Here is a 17432-nt window from a genome sequence, read left to right on the forward strand (position 1 = left end):
TGAATTTTATATTTTACTCTAACTTTCTAACAAAACCAGAATAGTCTCTCTAACCCCAATAAATAGTGAGCCCACTACTACCAATGAGACAACAACTAAGAACAGAGAAATGTTATCAACAATCTTCCAGGCAGGCTCAGAGACGAAACTGCCTCTGTCTCCCAAGAGGCATGTACTAACTTTTCTGACTTGGTCAAACTGAAACTGTGTTATTAGACCACTAGATTGCCCCAATGCTAATTCAACTCCTCCTCCAATCTCAGGAAAGCTGCACTGAATCCTAAACTCAGATATTTACTTCTCTATGAGGAGAGTGCAAATGAAGAAAGCCTCCTCTTAGAAGAGCATGATGATTCATGCCTGTAATCTCAGCCAACAGGAGAGGCTAAGAAAGGAGTCTGGCAAGTTCAAGGCCTGCCGGAACAACTTGGTGAAGCCCTGGCTCAAAAGAGAAAAGGGAAGCTGGTTGTGGTAAAGCATGCTTGTACCCCAGTGCTCTTAATGCTAAGGTACAAGAACCCTGGTCTGAGGCCAGCCTGTATTTCTTTCACCAAAGTGAGTTCCAAGCCAGCCTTGGCTACAAAGCAAAGCCCTATCTTAAAGGAAGGAAATAGAAGAGGGAAGGCAGGCATGCTGGCTAACTACTACAGAGGCAGAGGCAAATGGAGCTCCCTGAGTTTGAAGCTAGCCTGGTCTACAAAGCTAGTTCCAGGGCTACACACAGAGAAACCTTGTCTTGAAAAAAAGCCAAAATGAAAAGGGGGGGAAAAAAAGATTTGAAAATAAGCCAGGCATGGTAATGCACACCTTATGAGAGGCATAGGCAGGTAGAGCAGCTGGAACTACACAGAGAAACTGTCTTCAAACAAAAAAAGATTTGAAAACATAGTCTTTATAGACTATATTTTAGCACTCAGGACACTGAGACAAAGGATTGCCAAGATTAAATCCCAGGCCAGTTACAGACTGAGGTGCCCCCCCCCCCAAACAAGAACAAAACCTTTCTAAACAATCAGCACCCACTCAAATAAAATGTTGACTCTTTTCATTTAGTATATACAAGGGAAAAGTTTTTGCAAGAGAAGCTGGAGAGCTGGCTGGTGGGTACCATAAAATGAACTCTGACATCAACTTTATATCCTTCATAACTCTTAGACTGGTTCAATTATTACTTGTCAAATGAAAATGCAACAAAAGCTGGGGGCTGCACACTTTTAATTTCAGCACATGGGAGGCAGAGGCAGATAGATCTCTGGATTTGAGGTTAACTTTGGTCTACAAAGGAAGTTCTAGGACAGTCAGGGCTACAAAGAGAAACCTTGTCTTATAAAAGGTAATGAAGACATCATGAAGTGGGCATACTACCTTTCTTCCCCCCCTCCCCACGGAGGCTTTTTATTTATGTTTTACTCTCTAGAAAAAGAATCCCAGGATTTTCCCTCCTGTGTGTTTTCATCTTGCTTCTTCATGGTCCATGATGCCAGCTGAGGTTGTCAGTACAAGGAAGCCAAACTGACAGGACGGGAGCAGATTGTTCTGCCATTTTTCTAGGTCCTTAAGTCGCACATCAAATCTAGAACTGATCACGCCACACTTGTTCAGCCTGCCTGTGAGGTTCACAACAATTTTCCCAGCTCTGTGGTCATCAATAATCTCAAATTCATCAATGTAGCCATGCTTCATCATCACAGTCAGGAAGCGGACGATGACTTTGGAGCACGGCCTGATGAGGACCTGGCATTTGCCTCTCTTCTCGGCGTTGTTGATGCTCTTGAGAGCATCTGCCAGGACATTCATGCACACCATGGTGATGGCGCGGAAAGATGGAGGAAAGAGCTATACTACCTTTCTTGGTTGTTATTAAAAGCAAAAAGGAAGCCGGGCGTGGTGGTGCACACCTTTAATCCCAGCACTCGGGAGGCAGAGGCAGGCGGATCGCTGTGAGTTCGAGGCCAGCCTGCTCTACAAAGCGAGACCAGGACAGCCAAGGCTACATAGAGAAACCCTGTCTCAAAAAGCCAAAAACAAAACAAAACAAACAAACAAAAAAAACGCAAAAAGGAAGTTCACTACCCAAGAGTACACACACTTTTTCTTCTTTTTTGTTGTTATTTGGTTTTTCTTTGTTTTGTTTTGAGATGGGGTTTCTCTGTGTAACAACTGTGGCTGTCCTGCACATGCCTGGCTCTACATTAAACATTTTAATACAAAATTTTTATTATGAAAGAAAACTCTAAACCATTACAACTTTTTGTACCTGGTGTGTAAGTAAAGCGTTGAGACTGGCTTTTTTTCCTCTTGCCATTGCAAAGATAAAAGTGCACCTGCACTGCAGCTGTAACTGCTGAGTTATGGTAGGGAGGAACTTCAAGGACAATGTGAGCCTAAGGAAGAAGGAAAGCAAGATTGTGTTATGCTTAGAACTGAAAATGAAATGCACCTGCCAAATTCAGAGCAACTCATGAGATTTAACTCTTATGTGCATGAACTGGTCATAGAAGTCATTTGGAGATTTATTTACATGAATATCTTATTGACAGAGCCAAACCTTTAATCACTAAAGAAGAAACTGATTTTTACCCACCCAGTTGTCTTTCTAATTATAGCAAAAATAAAAGCCTTTAGGCAGGGTAATGCATATTTGTGACCCCAGCACTCAGGAGGTAGAGGCAGACAGAATTACAAATTCAAGGCCAGCTGGACATGGTGGCACATGCCTTTAATCCCAGCACTTGGGTGGCAGAGGCATGCGGATCTCTGTGAGTTTGGGGCCAGCCTGGTCTACAAAGAGAATTCCAAAAGAGCAAAGGCTACACAGAGAAACCTTGTCTCAAAAAACCAAAACCAAAAACAACAACAAACCAAAAAAAAAAAAAAGAAAGAAAAAAAGGGACAACTGTTTTTTGGTTTGTTTGTTTTAAATGAAGCAAAGTTGGTGTTTATTAAGAAAACACCCAGGTGACTGGAGAGATGGCTTGGCTGTTCTTCCAGAGGACTCGGGTTCAATTCCCAGGACCTACATGGCAGCTCACAACTGTCTGCAACTCCAGTTCCAGGGGCTCCAACACCATCACACAGACACACATATAGGCAAAACCACAGATGCACATAAAATAAATAACTCTTGAAAGAAAGAAAGAAAAAAAGAAAGAAAGAAAGAAAGAGGCAGGCGAATCACTGTGAGTTCGAGGCCAACCTGGTCTACAAAGTGAGTCCAGAACAGCCAAGGCTACACAGAGAAACCCTGTCTCAAACCATGCCCCCCCCGAAAAAAAACCATCATCAATTACATTTAAGCAGGGCATGGTGGTGTACACCTATAACCCCAGCACTGGGGAAGCAGAGGCAGGCAGATCTCTGTGAGTTACAACTCACTGAGACTTACAACTAGCCAGCACAGCTGCTTTGGGGGGAAGAGGGGCTGGGAGGAGCCCTGGACTCCATGGCCTCAGCCTTACCATCCTTCTGGTCAGCCCTGTGAATACTGTAGTTACAGGTTGGCGTCACCGACACCTAGCATATTATACATAATCTTTGGTTTTTTAAAGATAGAGTCAGACTATGTAGCCTTTTGGCTGTCCTGGACTGCCCTATGTAGACCAAGCTAGCCTCTAAACCAGAGATTCAGCGACTTCTATTGGGAATAAAGGCATTGGGGCACCACGCTCAGCTCAGTGACATTTTTATTATGAAAATTCTTCCATTTTTAATCTCTCATTTCCAATTTTTTTCTTTTTAAATACAGAAGAGAAGATACCAACTATTTACTTTTCATCTCTTTTTTTCTTTGAGACTGGTTTTTCTGCGTAACCTTGCTCATCCTGGAATAACAGGAAAGCATCAAACTTCTAAACTAATAAAAATTCTAATTTCTTTTTCTTATTCTTTCCCATACTATAAAGCTGCACCATTCAATTTTCTCTTAATTTTCTTACATACTTTTTTCTTTTGGGGGAAAATAAGGTCTCACTACAAAGACTAGGCTGTCCTTCAACTCACAGACATGTACCTATCTCTGACTCCTAAGTTCTGGCATTAAAGGCATATGTTACCATGCCTGGCCTTAAATATTACTTCTTTTTTTATAAAATTTTTCTTTTTGGTTTTTCAAGACAGAGTTTCTCTTGTAGTCCTGGCTGTCCTGGACTCACTTTGTAGACCAGGCTGGCCTTGAACCCACAGAGGTCCACCTGCCTTTGCCTCCCCAAATACTGGGATTAAAGGCGTACACTACCACGCCCAGCTATAAACTTGTTAAGATTTATTATTTTTTAAGTTTTATGAGTTTAAGTCTTTGCCTGCATGCATACACACTCACACACACACACACACACACACACACACACACACACACACATACATATGAACCATGTCTGTGCTTGGTATCTCAGGAGATCAGAGATGGAGACTGGATCCTCTGGAACTGTACTTACAAACGGTTGTGAGTACTAGTAACTGAGCCCAGGACCTCTGCAGGAAGAACAAGTACCCTTACCAATGAGCCATGTCTCCATCCCAATACTTTTTATTAACTACTTAAGGTGAATCTCTTACCCCTTGACATTTTTCTCTGATTATTTTTCCTTCAGCCTCCCAATGAGGTCTTCCATCTATTGAAAGAAGAAATTTCCAGTTAAAAACAATTCAAGTTTGAAAACATAGAAAATCTGATCTATGTAGTTTCACATATTATTGGCAGAGAGAATATCTTTCTCTACTTCTAATTAACAACAAAACATGTAATAATGAAAATAATGGGAGAATAACATTAGGCTGTCCAGCTTAACAGTTAGCTAGCAAAAAACTATTCTCTCTCCTTTCCCTAAAAAGTTAGAAAACAGGCTGGGTGCACTGGGGTAGGCTTATAATCCCAGTACTCAGGCTGCAGAGGCAGGAGGATCTCTGAGAGTTTGAGACCAGTCTGGTCTACAAAGTGAGTCCAGGACAGCCAGGGCTACCAGAGAAACCCTATCTTAAAATAAAATACAAAACAACACAACACAACACAACACACACACACACACACACACACACACCTGGGCATCCTGGCACACACCTGTAATCCCAGCAATTGGGAGGCAGAGTTAGGAACATCTCTTGAGAGTTCGAGGCCAGTCTGGTCTACAAAGTGAGCCCAAGACAGCCAAGGCTACACAGAGTAACCCTGTCTCCAAAAACTAACAAACAAAAGTATTTCAACCATACCTGGCTAATTTTATCCCTTTAAAGTATGCAATTTAGTTAGGATACTCAGAGGGTTGTACAACCAACTACTAATTCCATGCCGTTTTTGTTATCATCCTTAGTCACTTCCACTGACATCAATCAACTATCAAACACTAAGTTGACTTACCTCTGTGAATTGCTAATTCTATGTATTCTGCAATGGCTTCTAATATCTTCAATAGTTATCCATGTTGTAACGCATATTAGTAGTACTTCACTTTTTAATGGCTAAATAATACTCCACTTACGTATGATGATTAGTTTTAATTGTCAACCTGACACAATCTAAAATCACCTAGGAAGAGTCTCGATGAGGAACTGTCTGTATCAGGGTGGCCTGTAAGCATGCCTGTGAGGTGCTGTCCTGGACTCACTCTGCAGACCAGGCTGGCCTCGAACTCACAGCAATCCACCTGCCTCTGCCTCCCACGTGCCAGGATTAAAGGCGAGCGCCACCATGCCCAACAGATGATTTAACGTTTGTATGTAAATTTAGTAATTCTAAGTTTCCATTAAAACCTAGTGCTTAAATGATAACGATAGCTTTAGGGAAACTATTTGGTGATTAATGTAACTGTAATATCTACATAATTGATTTCCTTACTTTATCACTTGGATTGAAACTAACTTGGTGGTTTTCTTTGTTTGTTTGTTTGTTTTTCAAAACAAGGTTTCTCTGTGTAGCCTTTGTTGTCCTCAACTCACTTTGTAGAGCAGGCTGGCTTGGAACTCACAGTGACACATGGCTGCTTCTGCCTCCTGAGTGCTAGGATTAAAGACGTTTGCCCCAACACCTGGCTAATTTGTATTTTATATTATTTACCTTGTCCTTTTTCAAGGAAAATGATTTTGGATTCTGGAAGAAAATTAGATCCAGTCACAATCATTTCCTGGCCTCCATTGACAGAGCAACTGTTGATACTGTACTTCTCAATATGAGGGAGCTCTTGAGCAGATCGCTGAGCTGTTTTTGAGAGTTAAGAAAAATAAAATGTTATTTTAAAATATTTTACACATACAAGATACGTTCAAAGTATAAAATAAGCATTAGAATTAATTCATTTAGGCCTTTAAAAATTAAGACAATGATAAGAATTCTTATTTAAAAAGGTAAGATGTTTAGAAACAAGAGTTATATTAAATTGGTATGAAATTATTTCTAGATTACAACTGAAAAAACCTGATAAATAGAAATTAATGTCTTTAAGTAATATAGTGACTCCAAGACATTTACCTAATATTTTATTTTTAATTTAATTCTTGAGTATAATTCTTTGTTGTCCTCGACTCACTTTGTAGAGCAGGCTGGCCTGGAACTCACAGTGATACATGGCTGCTTCTGCCTCCTGAGTGCCTAGCACTCAGGAATCCACAGAACTGTTAAAATTTACAAATCTAGCTGAGCAGTGGTGGCGCACGCCTTTAATCCCAGCACTTGGGAGGCAGAGGCAGGCAGATCACTGTAAGTTCGAGGCCAGCCTGGTCTACAAAGTGAGTCCAGAACAGCCAAGGCTACACAGAGAAACCTTGTCTCAAAACAAAACAAAGCAAAATTTACAAATCTAATTACAAAAATATGTAATTAAACTACAAACAATTAAGAGAAGACAAGCATCTAAATAACTACTATAGGACAAGCAACCGTTTTAAACCTCAAGAGAATACTCAACTCACCATCACATCAGGTTAGGCTTCTTCTTTTTCTTTCTTTCTTCCTTTTTTTTTTTTTTTTTTTTTTAGACAGAGTTTCTCTGTGTAGCTTTGGCTGTCCTGGACTCACTTTGTAGACCAGGCTGGCCTCAAACTCACAGCAATCCACCTGCCTCTACGTCCCGAGTGCTGGGATTAAAGGCGTAAGCCACCATGCCCGGCTAGGTTAGGCTTTAATGGTGGACAATTTTTTAAATAAATAACTAAAGCATAATGAAACACATATTTTACTATTTTATATCTAAAAGCAGCTGTGTTTCTATAATGACTATATTTTTCTACCTCCACAGAGTTTGAGAACATAATCTGATTTTCTTTTTTGGTTTTTCAAGACAGGGTTTCTCTGTGTAACAGCCCTGGCTGTCCTGGAACTCACTTTGTAGACCAGGCTGGCCTTAAACTCACAGTGCAGGAAGAAGGTGGGTCTCTGTGAATTCAAGGCCAGCTTGGTCGACAAAGAGGTCTAGGCCAGTCAGCATTATATTGTAAGACCAATCAACCAACCCAAACCATTAATTCTTATTTAGCTGAGGGGTAAGCTTACAAAACAGGATTCTATTATATGAAGGCTACATTTGAGTAGAACAAAGATAACCCAAGAGGCACTAAAAGCATCAAGATCACAGTTTATGACGGATGCTCAGCTACTCTCATTTATAGCTAGAGAAGGTGGCACAAACCTATACTCAATCCTAACACATAGGCTTGAGGCCGGAGCTAGAAGAAATGTAAGCTAGACACGAGGAAGAGAAAGTTTCTCTACAGTCACACAGCTGCCTAGACTCAAACTACAGTGAGAAGACATCTTGAAACCCAAAATTAGCATTCTTCTCTCCTTGTTAGCTTATTTTCATATCTAAAAACTAACCAGCAACTCAGACTCAATATCTCAGACTGTACTTTTAATATACAACTCATTTTAATCAAAACATACAAAACTTACATCAGAACCTTAAAACACATTGCAAGCTCACTTACAGCACTCGACAGGAATGGACGCTATCTGTAGAGAAAGGACTTTCCCACTGGGCTGTGGGATGTGCACACGAAATACAAGTCGTACTCTAGTATTCTTTCTGCCAATATCAGTTTCTCCTTTTCGAAGTTCTATATCTGAATTGCGGAGTTTCAAAATACCTGCACAGTCAATACTAGAAAAAAACACATTTTTAATTTCATTATCCAAAACTGGTTCTGAACAACTCAAGGGTGTAGATATGCACTGCCAGTTTCCTAGTACTTGGGCGGTCGAGAGGCAGAGGGATAAGGAGTTCTAGGTCAGCCCCAGCTACATAGTCCAAAATGGGCTAGAAGAGACTCTATTTCAAAACCAAACAAAAATTTTCCAGAAATAACTCTATACCCCAAATGACATCAATAACAATTATTTGAGGTGTGACAGCACATTCCAATAATCCCAATACTTGGAAGAAAGAAGCCTGAGGATTGCCTTAATTCAAGGTCAACCTGGGCATACAAACAAAAATAAGGGGCTGTAAAGATGCCTCAGTGCTTAAGAGGGTGTATTGTTCATGCACAGGTCCCAAGTTTGTTCCCAGTACCCCAAGCAGGCAGTTCACAATGGTTTTTAACACTACAGTTTCAGGGAATCTGACACTGTCTTCTGATCTTCTCGGGCATTCCATGTACATGGTGTATGTACACACACTCAGCACACACATATATACATTAAAAAAAAAAAAAAATATATATATATATATATATATAGGTTGGTGATATAGCTCAACAGTAACGAGCACTTGCTCTTGCAGAAAATCAAGTTTGATTCCCAGCCTTCACAAGGTAGCTCAACAGCTGTCAGTAACTTCAGTTCCAGAGCACATATGACACAGATACTCATTTGAACAAACCGCTCATACACATAAAATAAAGTAGACAAATCTTAAAAAGATTTTTTAAAAATAAATAAAGTAATCGGGCTGGAAAGATGGCTCAGCAGTACTGACTGACTGCTTTTCCAAAAGACCTGGGTTCAATTCCCAACAACCACATGGCAGCTCACAACCATCTGTAACTCTAGCTACAGGAATCTGAGCCCCTGTTTTAGCCTCCTTGGGCACCAGACATGCATATGGTGCAATGATATACATATAGCCAAAATATCCATACTCATAATAAAAATAAATAAGTGTCCAAAAATGTTTTAAATTTTAAAGTGATTTAAAAAAAATATATATATATATATTCTTAAAACTAAGAGCTGTAAAACACAAAAACAAAACAAAACATATAAGCCTACAAAAACACTCATATTTAACAATAAAAATACATATTTTGTTTGAAATGACCTCTTCTTTTTGTTTTTTAGAGATAGGGTCTTATTTTGTGTCCCAAATGACCTTGACCTCAAAAGTTGTCCTGGCTTAGACTTCTAGGTGCTAAGACTACAGGCATACAGTAACAAATTAGCCTTTCTTTTCTTTTTCTTTTTCTTTTCTTTTCTTTTTTTTTTTTTTTTGTTTTGTTTGTTTTGGTTTGGTTTTTGGTTTTTCGAGACAGGGTTTCTCTGTGTAGCCTTTGCTGTCCTGGACTTGCTTTGTAGACCATGCTGACCTTAAACTCACAGTGATTCACCTAGGATTAAAGGCTTGCACCACCACACCTGGCTTTAACCTTTATTTTCAATTAGGTGTAACACCGACACATTCACATTCACCCTAATTTTAAGACAGGAAGAAGTTATCCTATATTTAAAGTATGTTGTCCTATATTTTTGTTGTTGTTGTTTGTTCCTATGTCATTTGACTGTTTTTGAGGCAGGATCTCATTATGTAGCCTTGGCTGGCCTGGAACTGAAAGTGTAGACTAGGCTGACCTCAAAGAGATCCATCTACCTCTGCTCTGGAATGTTGAGACTTTTAAGGGCATGAGCTACCACCACACCTGGCCACTGCTCCCAGTTTCTGAGATAGCCCAGGATGGCTTCTAACTCATCATGTAGTGGAGGATTACCCTGAATTCCTGTTCTTCCTGCCTGCCTCACAAGTTCTGGGATTATAGGCACAAGACTCCAACAACTTTCTTTCTGGAAATATGGAACCTACTGCCCACCTGAGCAAAACTGTCAGAACTACTTATATAAATAAAACCAAACAAACCATGTATTTTTCTGAGAATTGTTTTTTTTAAAAAAAAAAAAAAAAGGTAACTGATTTTTTAAAAGGTTTTTCAAAAAATTTACTCTTTATTGTGTTTAAGTATATCCATGCACATGAGTGCCAGCACCTGTGATAGCGTTGGATATCCTGTGGGCATTAGATATCCTGGGAGCTGAAATTATAGGCAGTTGCCAGCTGTCTGATGTGGGTGCTGAGAACTAAGTTCTAGTATTCTAGTCCTTTGGAAGAAGAATATGGGTTAAGTGCTAAGCTACTCATTTTAACAAAGGTGTTAAGATACCTGGTTGGAGGCAGACACAGGTGGATCTGTGAGTTTGAAACCATATATTTGTATCACATACTATTGTACATAAAAGTATTATTAAAAAACATAGTGACTTGCAGGCCAGCCAGAGCTACATAATGAGACCCTGTCTCAACAAACAAAACCAAAAAACACAAAACACAAAAAAGATACCTGGCTAGGGCTGGAGAGTTGGCTCAGTGGTTAAGAGCACTGTCTGCTCTTTCAAAGGTCCCGGGTTCAATTCCCAGCACCCACATGGCAGACCACAACTGTCTGTAACTCCAAGATCTGACAGCCTCACACCAATGTACATAAATTAAAATTAAAAATAAAAATATTAAAAAAAAAAAAAAAGATACCTGGCTGACATATTATTTTCAGGTAGAAGTGGGATTTCCAGAACTTTTGTGCTGGCAATTATTATCTCTTGACTTGCAGTAGCAACTGTCTTTCCAGTAATTCGATGCACCTGGTAAAATGCATGAGGTCGTAAATATCGATCATCAGCTGTTCCAATAAACATTTGTAGATTTATTGGCTTTTCACTGTAGCCCAGGAGCTAAATGAAAGAAGAAATACAAAAAAGTACACTTCATTATCCATGCATGATAAGCTTACTATATTTGTATCACATACTATTGTACATAAAAGTATTATTATCCAGCACTTGGGAGGCAGAGGCAGGCGATTGATGTGAGTTCAAGGCCAGCCTGGTCTACAAAGTGAGTCTAGGATAGCCATGGCTACACAGAGAAATCCTGTCTCGAAAAACTAAAAAAAAAAAAAAAAAAAAAAAAAAAGTAAAAAGTAACCCATGAGAGTTTATCATGCTCCAGTGAGTACATGAACAACACAACATGAACTTGTCTTTTCTTTCTTTTTTTTTGGGGGGGGGGGCTAGGAGTGGGGAGTGTGGGTTGAGGGGATGGGTTCAGGTGGGGCCAAAAGGGAATGGGAGCAGACATGGGAGGACTGGGAAGCAAGCATGATCAGGCGCATGATGTGAAATGCTCAAATAATTAATAAATATATTATGTTAGGGGAAAAGTAACTCATGAAAAGCCCTTCACATTTTTCTTTTTGGAATATTTTTCTTCTATGTACGAGTATTTTGCCTGTGTGTATACCTGTGCACCACTTGTGTACCTGTGGCTCTACCATGTGGATGCTGGGATCAAATCTGGATCCTCTGAAAGAACAGCCAGTGCTCTTAACCCGTGAGCCATCTCTTCAGTCCTTTTTTAGGTTTTTCAAGACAGGGTTTCTCTGTGTAATAGTCTTGGCCTTAATGGTCTCAAGTTGTAGACCAGGCTGGCCTCATAGAAACCTGCCAGCCTCTACCTCTTGAGTGCTGGGATTAAAGGTGTGTGCCACCATGCCCACTAAACTCCCAAATTTTTTAAAGTGGAGAGATTAAACACTGAAACATGTTACAAAGAAATGTGGAAGTGGGGAGAATGGAGGAAAGACAAACATCTGAATCATCAAAATATTTGAAAAGCTAAGTCAGGACTCAGCAGACTAAGACTGGTGGATCATGAGTCCAAGGACTCATTTGGTTTACATATTAAATTCAAGACTAGTCTGTATTGGCGAAGAGACCTTGCCTCAATTTTTTTTTCTTTTTTTCTTTGAAGCCTCCAACTGTCAGCATTGTGGTACTCCAGGGCCAGAGGCAAGTGGATCTGTCTTAAAACCAAGATATATGGCACTTGAGTAACAACACCTATGATTGTCTTCTGGCCTCCAAACAAGCATACACACACAAACATACACAGAGACAAAAGACTACATGTAATTAAAAATAAGGATACATTTTTCTGGTGCAGGAAAATGAACCTATAGTTTGTACAGATTAAGCCTCTATTCTACCATTGAGTTGTAGCCCCTAACCCCTGAAAATGTATTTTAAAAAATCAATCAGCATATGTATTTTCCCTTTAATATTATTGTGACATATTACATTAACTTATTTTCATATGCTAAACTATTTCTAGAATAAATCTCATTTGATATGCAATTCTTTTAATGTTCTGTCAGTTTTGGCTTCTCACTATTCTTTTATTTTGTTTTTGATTTTCAAATAGGATTTCTGTGTAGCTTTGGCTGTCCTGGACTTACTTTGTAGACCAGGCTAGCCTCAAACTCACAGCCAACTGTTTCTGCCTCCGCCTCTCCAAGTGCTGGAACTATAGGTGTGCACCTGGCTCACTGTCACTATTCTTCTGAGTATATTTATATCTATAAACATAAAGATAAACACTTTTACCCTTCTTATACATTTGTTCCCATCCGTATGTTTTTTTGTTGTTTTTGTTTTTGTTTTGTAGCCTTTGCTGTCCTGGACTCGCTTTGTAGACCAAGCCGGCCTTGAAGTCCCAGCGATCTGCCTGCCTCTGCCTCCCAAGTGCTGGGATCACAGCATGCACCCCCATGCCCAGCTCTCACTGAGAGCTTTGTAATACTTCCTCCTCTATACTCAGAGCTAATTAAAATCCCTACGATGGTTTACATTAAAGGCCTGGGTTCTTATCTTGCCCTATGTTCCTTTCCACCATCTAGATATGCTAGTTTATTACTTGAACCATTACTCATTCCTAACCTCAGGACAACATTATTATTATTGTTGCTGCTGTTGTTGTTGTTTTGGGACAGAGTCTCTGTGTGGCCTGGAACTCTGTAGACTCTCTGGCCTCGAACACACAGCGATCTATCTACCTGCCCCTTCCTTCTGGGTGCTGGAATTAAAGGACTGTCCATCATGCCTGTATTTAACCTCAGAATTACTCAGTATTTTATCCTTCTAGAGTGTTCTTTCTGATCGTAGTATTGCCCTCCTCCTTCATTTCATTTACTACCTTCTTATTTACATCTTTCATGCTGCTTTATTATTTTTTATAGTACTGACTGCTATTGACACTATTTTAAATTTTATTATCTACTCTCCTGGGAGCCATAAAAGTTCCAAAAAGCAGAAACTGTCTCATCATCCTAACCTCTGACTTTTATGAGAATCTATTATGGAAGCAGTCTTTTTTTAAAAAAAAAAAAAAGGTTTTTCAAGACAGGGTTTCTCTTTGGTCTCCTAAGCAGAGACCAGGACATTCCGAAAGATCCTAAGATGGCAAGCAGTTGTTTTTGGTTTTTGGTTGTAAGCCTTATTCTTTTAAACCTAAACCATCTATCCAGTTCTGGTTTTGTTTTTTGTTTTATTTTTAAAACAGGGTCTTGGAGCCAGAGGTGGTAGCGTATGGCTTTAATCTCAGCAGAGGCAGGTAGATCTCTACGGTCTACAAATTGAGTTCAGGACAGCCAGGGCTCTGTTACAGAGAAAGCCTGTCTCTAAAAAATGAACAAACGAAAAGCAAAACAACAGGGTCTTGGGTAGTTCAAACTGACTTCAACCTCATTATGGACCAACAATTGGCTATGAACTCCTGGATTCTTCCTTGCTCTGCCTCTTGAGTGCTAGGATTGGAGGTATGAATCTGCCATGACAAGCTTTCATACAGAGTCTTGTAGCATAAGCTGATTTGAAACCCAGGAAGTTTCTCAGTCTGGCTTGGAATTTGTGATCTGTCTACATCTCCAGACTGACGGCTAGGACTATAGGCAAGCCCCACCAAATCTGACTAAGACAGTGGGGTGGAGTGGGGTGGGGTGGGACACTGCATACACATGTACTTTTCTGATTCTATAGCAGCAAATGCCACACACACAAACTACCACCTCTTCTATACTTACACAGAGACAAAAAGTCAAGGTAGAGAACGGTTATATACTCTGCTTTAATTGAGTGCATTAAAACCTAAGATTCCTGTAGAGTGAACGTCATTTTTATTTCCTAGTCTACAGATAAAAAATGTAAAACTAAAATGTAAAAAAAAGAAGGGGACTTTCTGAAATTCACAGCTAATAAATGCTTCCTTCCTTCTGCTGTACCTATTGTTCCTTCATGTTCCATTTGTATGAAATTGATAGCTCATTCACTGATGGAAGACACAACAGCTTCAGCACTTGCCTCTAAGTACTTGAAGAGAACAGCATTTACCTTGCTCTCACCAGAGTTTATACATATGTTTAATACATTAAAAAACTCTACATCAGCTTGGCGGTGGTGGGCCACATCTTTAATTCCAGCACTTGGGAGGCAGATCTCTGTGAGTTCAAGGTCAGCCTGGTCTATAAAGAGACCCAGGACAGCCAAGGCTACACAGAGAAACTCTGTCTCAAAAGACAAAAACCATCAACAACAAAACAAAAACCCCACATCATTATTGAATAAATAAATTTTGGAATAAGAGAGACAATTTCATAGAACATATTAACTCAAGGTTGGTAAATATAATATTTAAATAATAAGCAGTAAATGCCTGGCCAAAATGAAGTAGTTAAATCTAAAATAGAAAATAAAAAATTTACATGTTACTCTCCTGGCTCTGTGTCACAATGGATACTGCACTGGACTTCTAAATGTTACTATTATGCATAAATGTTATTGTAAGTATCACATGACAAGTGGATAAGCACCATATACCAAAGAATCCTTAGCTATATTAAATGACTCATATTCATACCAGCTTGGCAAAGATGTAAGCCACCTGTCCTTTTCACTTTGATGAAATAAACCACTGCTGTGGGAAGGTAATCATACATATAAGATTTCAAAGGGAATATATATATAAATATATTCCTGCCAACATCTGCTTAAGTACATATAATACAGCATAAGAAAAATAGGACTACTCTTCTGCATCTCAGGGATTTTAAAGAATAAACTAGTTATGCTGTTGCCTTATCTAATCCCAGAAGGAACAATTATGTTATAAGCTATCAATAAATTACCACTGTTAACATTATCCTCTCAAACCTTTCATCTACTATCTAATCAGGCCTCTGCTGTGTAAAAGAAAGTAGTAAGTTGTTGTTTGTTATGTTTCTATATTGTTTCCATAGCAAAGATCTGTGCCTGCATAATCTAATTTAGGCTGGAGGGTTAAAGCCTGAAGGTCACTATAGGACACACCACAGCAACTTTAATAACAGCAGTCCTATTATGGGTCCTGACAAATTACTTAGGAAGAGCCCCTGGGTTTGACTATGTCAGAAGTATACTTGCCTTGCATGTATGAGGCCCTGGGTTTGGTCCCTAGCATAACAACAAAAGAAAAAAGAAAAAAGCTAACTTACCACTGTTTAATCTGTACTCTTTTCTTTTTTTAAAAAAAGATTTATTTATTACTTGAACAGTATTCTGCCAGATGTGTGCCTGCAGGCCAGAAGACGGCACCAGACCTCATTATAGATGGTTGTGAGCTACCCTATGGTTGCTGGGAATTGAAATCAGGACCTTTGGAAGAATAGACAGTGCTCTTTACCTCTGAGCCATTTCTCTAGCCCTTTTATTTTTATTTTTGAGACAGGATTTCACTAAGCAGACCATGATAGCCAAACTATATAGTATAAGCTCTTTTTGTCCTTAGTGAAAGTTAGAAAAAAGTATCAACACCTGGACTTCACAAACATAATATAGCATGCACTTACAGTAGTGAACTCTATTGAAAAATACCAGAAAATTGGCACTGGTATAATTGCTGACTATAGCCCAACACAGTTTCCACATATATATGTTTGCTTGGTTGTGTGCATTTTTCTCAGAGGTAGAGATTTAAGTAATTACTACAGTGGTAAAGATACAGACATACTCCATCACCACAAATAAAATTTCTTGTGCTACCCATTTTTATTTGTGACACTTAAACTGTTTCCTGGTAACTATTAATCTATTCTGTGTCTCTATAGCTTAGTCAATTTGAGAAAGCTATGTAAATAGAATCATACTGTGAGGTGTCGTGTCGTGTCCCCCCACCCGCCCCAGACAGAGTCTCTCTGTGTAGCTTTGGCTGTCCTGAACTCACTTTGTAGATCAGGCTGGCCTCAAACTCACAGCAATCCGCATGCCTCTGCCTCCCGAGTGCTGGGATTAAGGGCACATGTACCACCACGTCTGGCTCCGAGATTTTTTTTTTCAATTAGCATACTTCCATAGAGAACCACGAGAGCTGGGTGTGGTAGTATATCTATGATAGACCAAACCGCCATGGAGATCACACAAGTTGTAGCACATATCAACTATTTGTTCCTTCTTACAGATAGGTGGGAGTGCCCTATAAATATACTAGAGGCTGTTTAACTATTTACTGAGTTGTTTCAATTAGAGGTCATTAATGTTGGTGTTCAGGTTACTGTGCATTTTTAAAACTTTTTTTGTTGTTGTTTCCTACCCTTCCCTTTTTCTTTACAGTCTCACTTTGTAGCCCATGTTGTCCTACAATTCACGATGTGTCCCAGGCTGACCTTGAATATACCGTGAGTCTCTTGACCTACGTATTCTAAAGGCTGGGATTACAAGCAAGAATCACCACCAATGGCTTAAGACTAAGCATTTCTTTGTTTTATTTTGGCATCTTTTCTTTTCTTTTGTGTGTGTTTGTGTGTGTGTGTGTGTTGTTGCAGTACATCCAAATACAATCAAAATTTAAAAAATTTGATTCAAAGTTTTAAAATATGAGGCATACTTGAAATACACCAAATAGTACATGTTTTTATTCTAGTTAAGTGAAAACTGGTTTTTCAAGACAGGTTTTTCTGTGCAGCCTTGGCTGTCCTAGACTCACTTTATAGACCAAGCTGGCCTTGAACACACAGCTATCCACCTGCCTCTGCCTCCCAAATGCTGGGATGAAAGCCGTGCACCACCACCCAGCTGAAAACAAATATTTTAATCACGAAATATACTATATAGAGAGATATATAGATACATAGATAGAATGTATTATTCTATCTACTATGGTTTATGTACATTTCCTCTAAAGGCCTATTTGTTAAAGCCTTTGTTGTCAATATGGGGTGTTATTGGGAAGTGGGCAGAAACTTTAAGCGGTGAGAGTTAGATGGAAAAAAGCAAGTTTACTGGAACACAGTTGGGAGGGGCGCATTGAGAACCAGTCCTTTTCCAATTCTCAATTTCAATCCCAGCCTCTATAAGGTGAGGGTCTTTCTCTGTCATG

The 17432-nt window shown here is 39.4% G+C and overlaps 2 protein-coding genes across 2 annotated transcripts in view; both read right to left on the reverse strand.

The window, feature by feature from the left end:
- The window catches only part of NFATC3 (nuclear factor of activated T cells 3), a 71798-nt gene that overhangs the window by 30202 nt on the left and 24164 nt on the right, over window positions 1-17432 (reverse strand). Inside the window, 5 exon segments of the mRNA XM_084755673.1 lie at window positions 2258-2384; window positions 4555-4610; window positions 6050-6190; window positions 7915-8087; window positions 10722-10921. Of these exon segments, the coding sequence (XP_084611799.1) occupies window positions 2258-2384; window positions 4555-4610; window positions 6050-6190; window positions 7915-8087; window positions 10722-10921 (697 nt within the window).
- Window positions 1041-12392, reverse strand: LOC311582530 (small ribosomal subunit protein uS8-like). Its single transcript, XM_084755676.1, has 2 exons — window positions 11746-12392; window positions 1041-1898 (listed from the first exon to the last, which is right to left on the reverse strand). The coding sequence occupies exon 2, from the start codon at window positions 1804-1806 to the stop codon at window positions 1453-1455; it is 354 nt and encodes a 117-aa protein (XP_084611802.1). The 5' UTR covers window positions 1807-1898; window positions 11746-12392; the 3' UTR covers window positions 1041-1452.

This window comes from Acomys minous (assembly GCF_964271855.1).
Source record: "Acomys minous genome assembly, chromosome: 14".
NCBI classification, from domain to species: Eukaryota; Metazoa; Chordata; class Mammalia; order Rodentia; family Muridae; genus Acomys; species Acomys minous.

Bases quoted from the DNA above. Each gene is read 5' to 3' on its own strand.
- LOC311582530 (XM_084755676.1), bottom strand. From the start codon at position 1,806: ATGGTGTGCATGAATGTCCTGGCAGATGCTCTCAAGAGCATCAACAAC.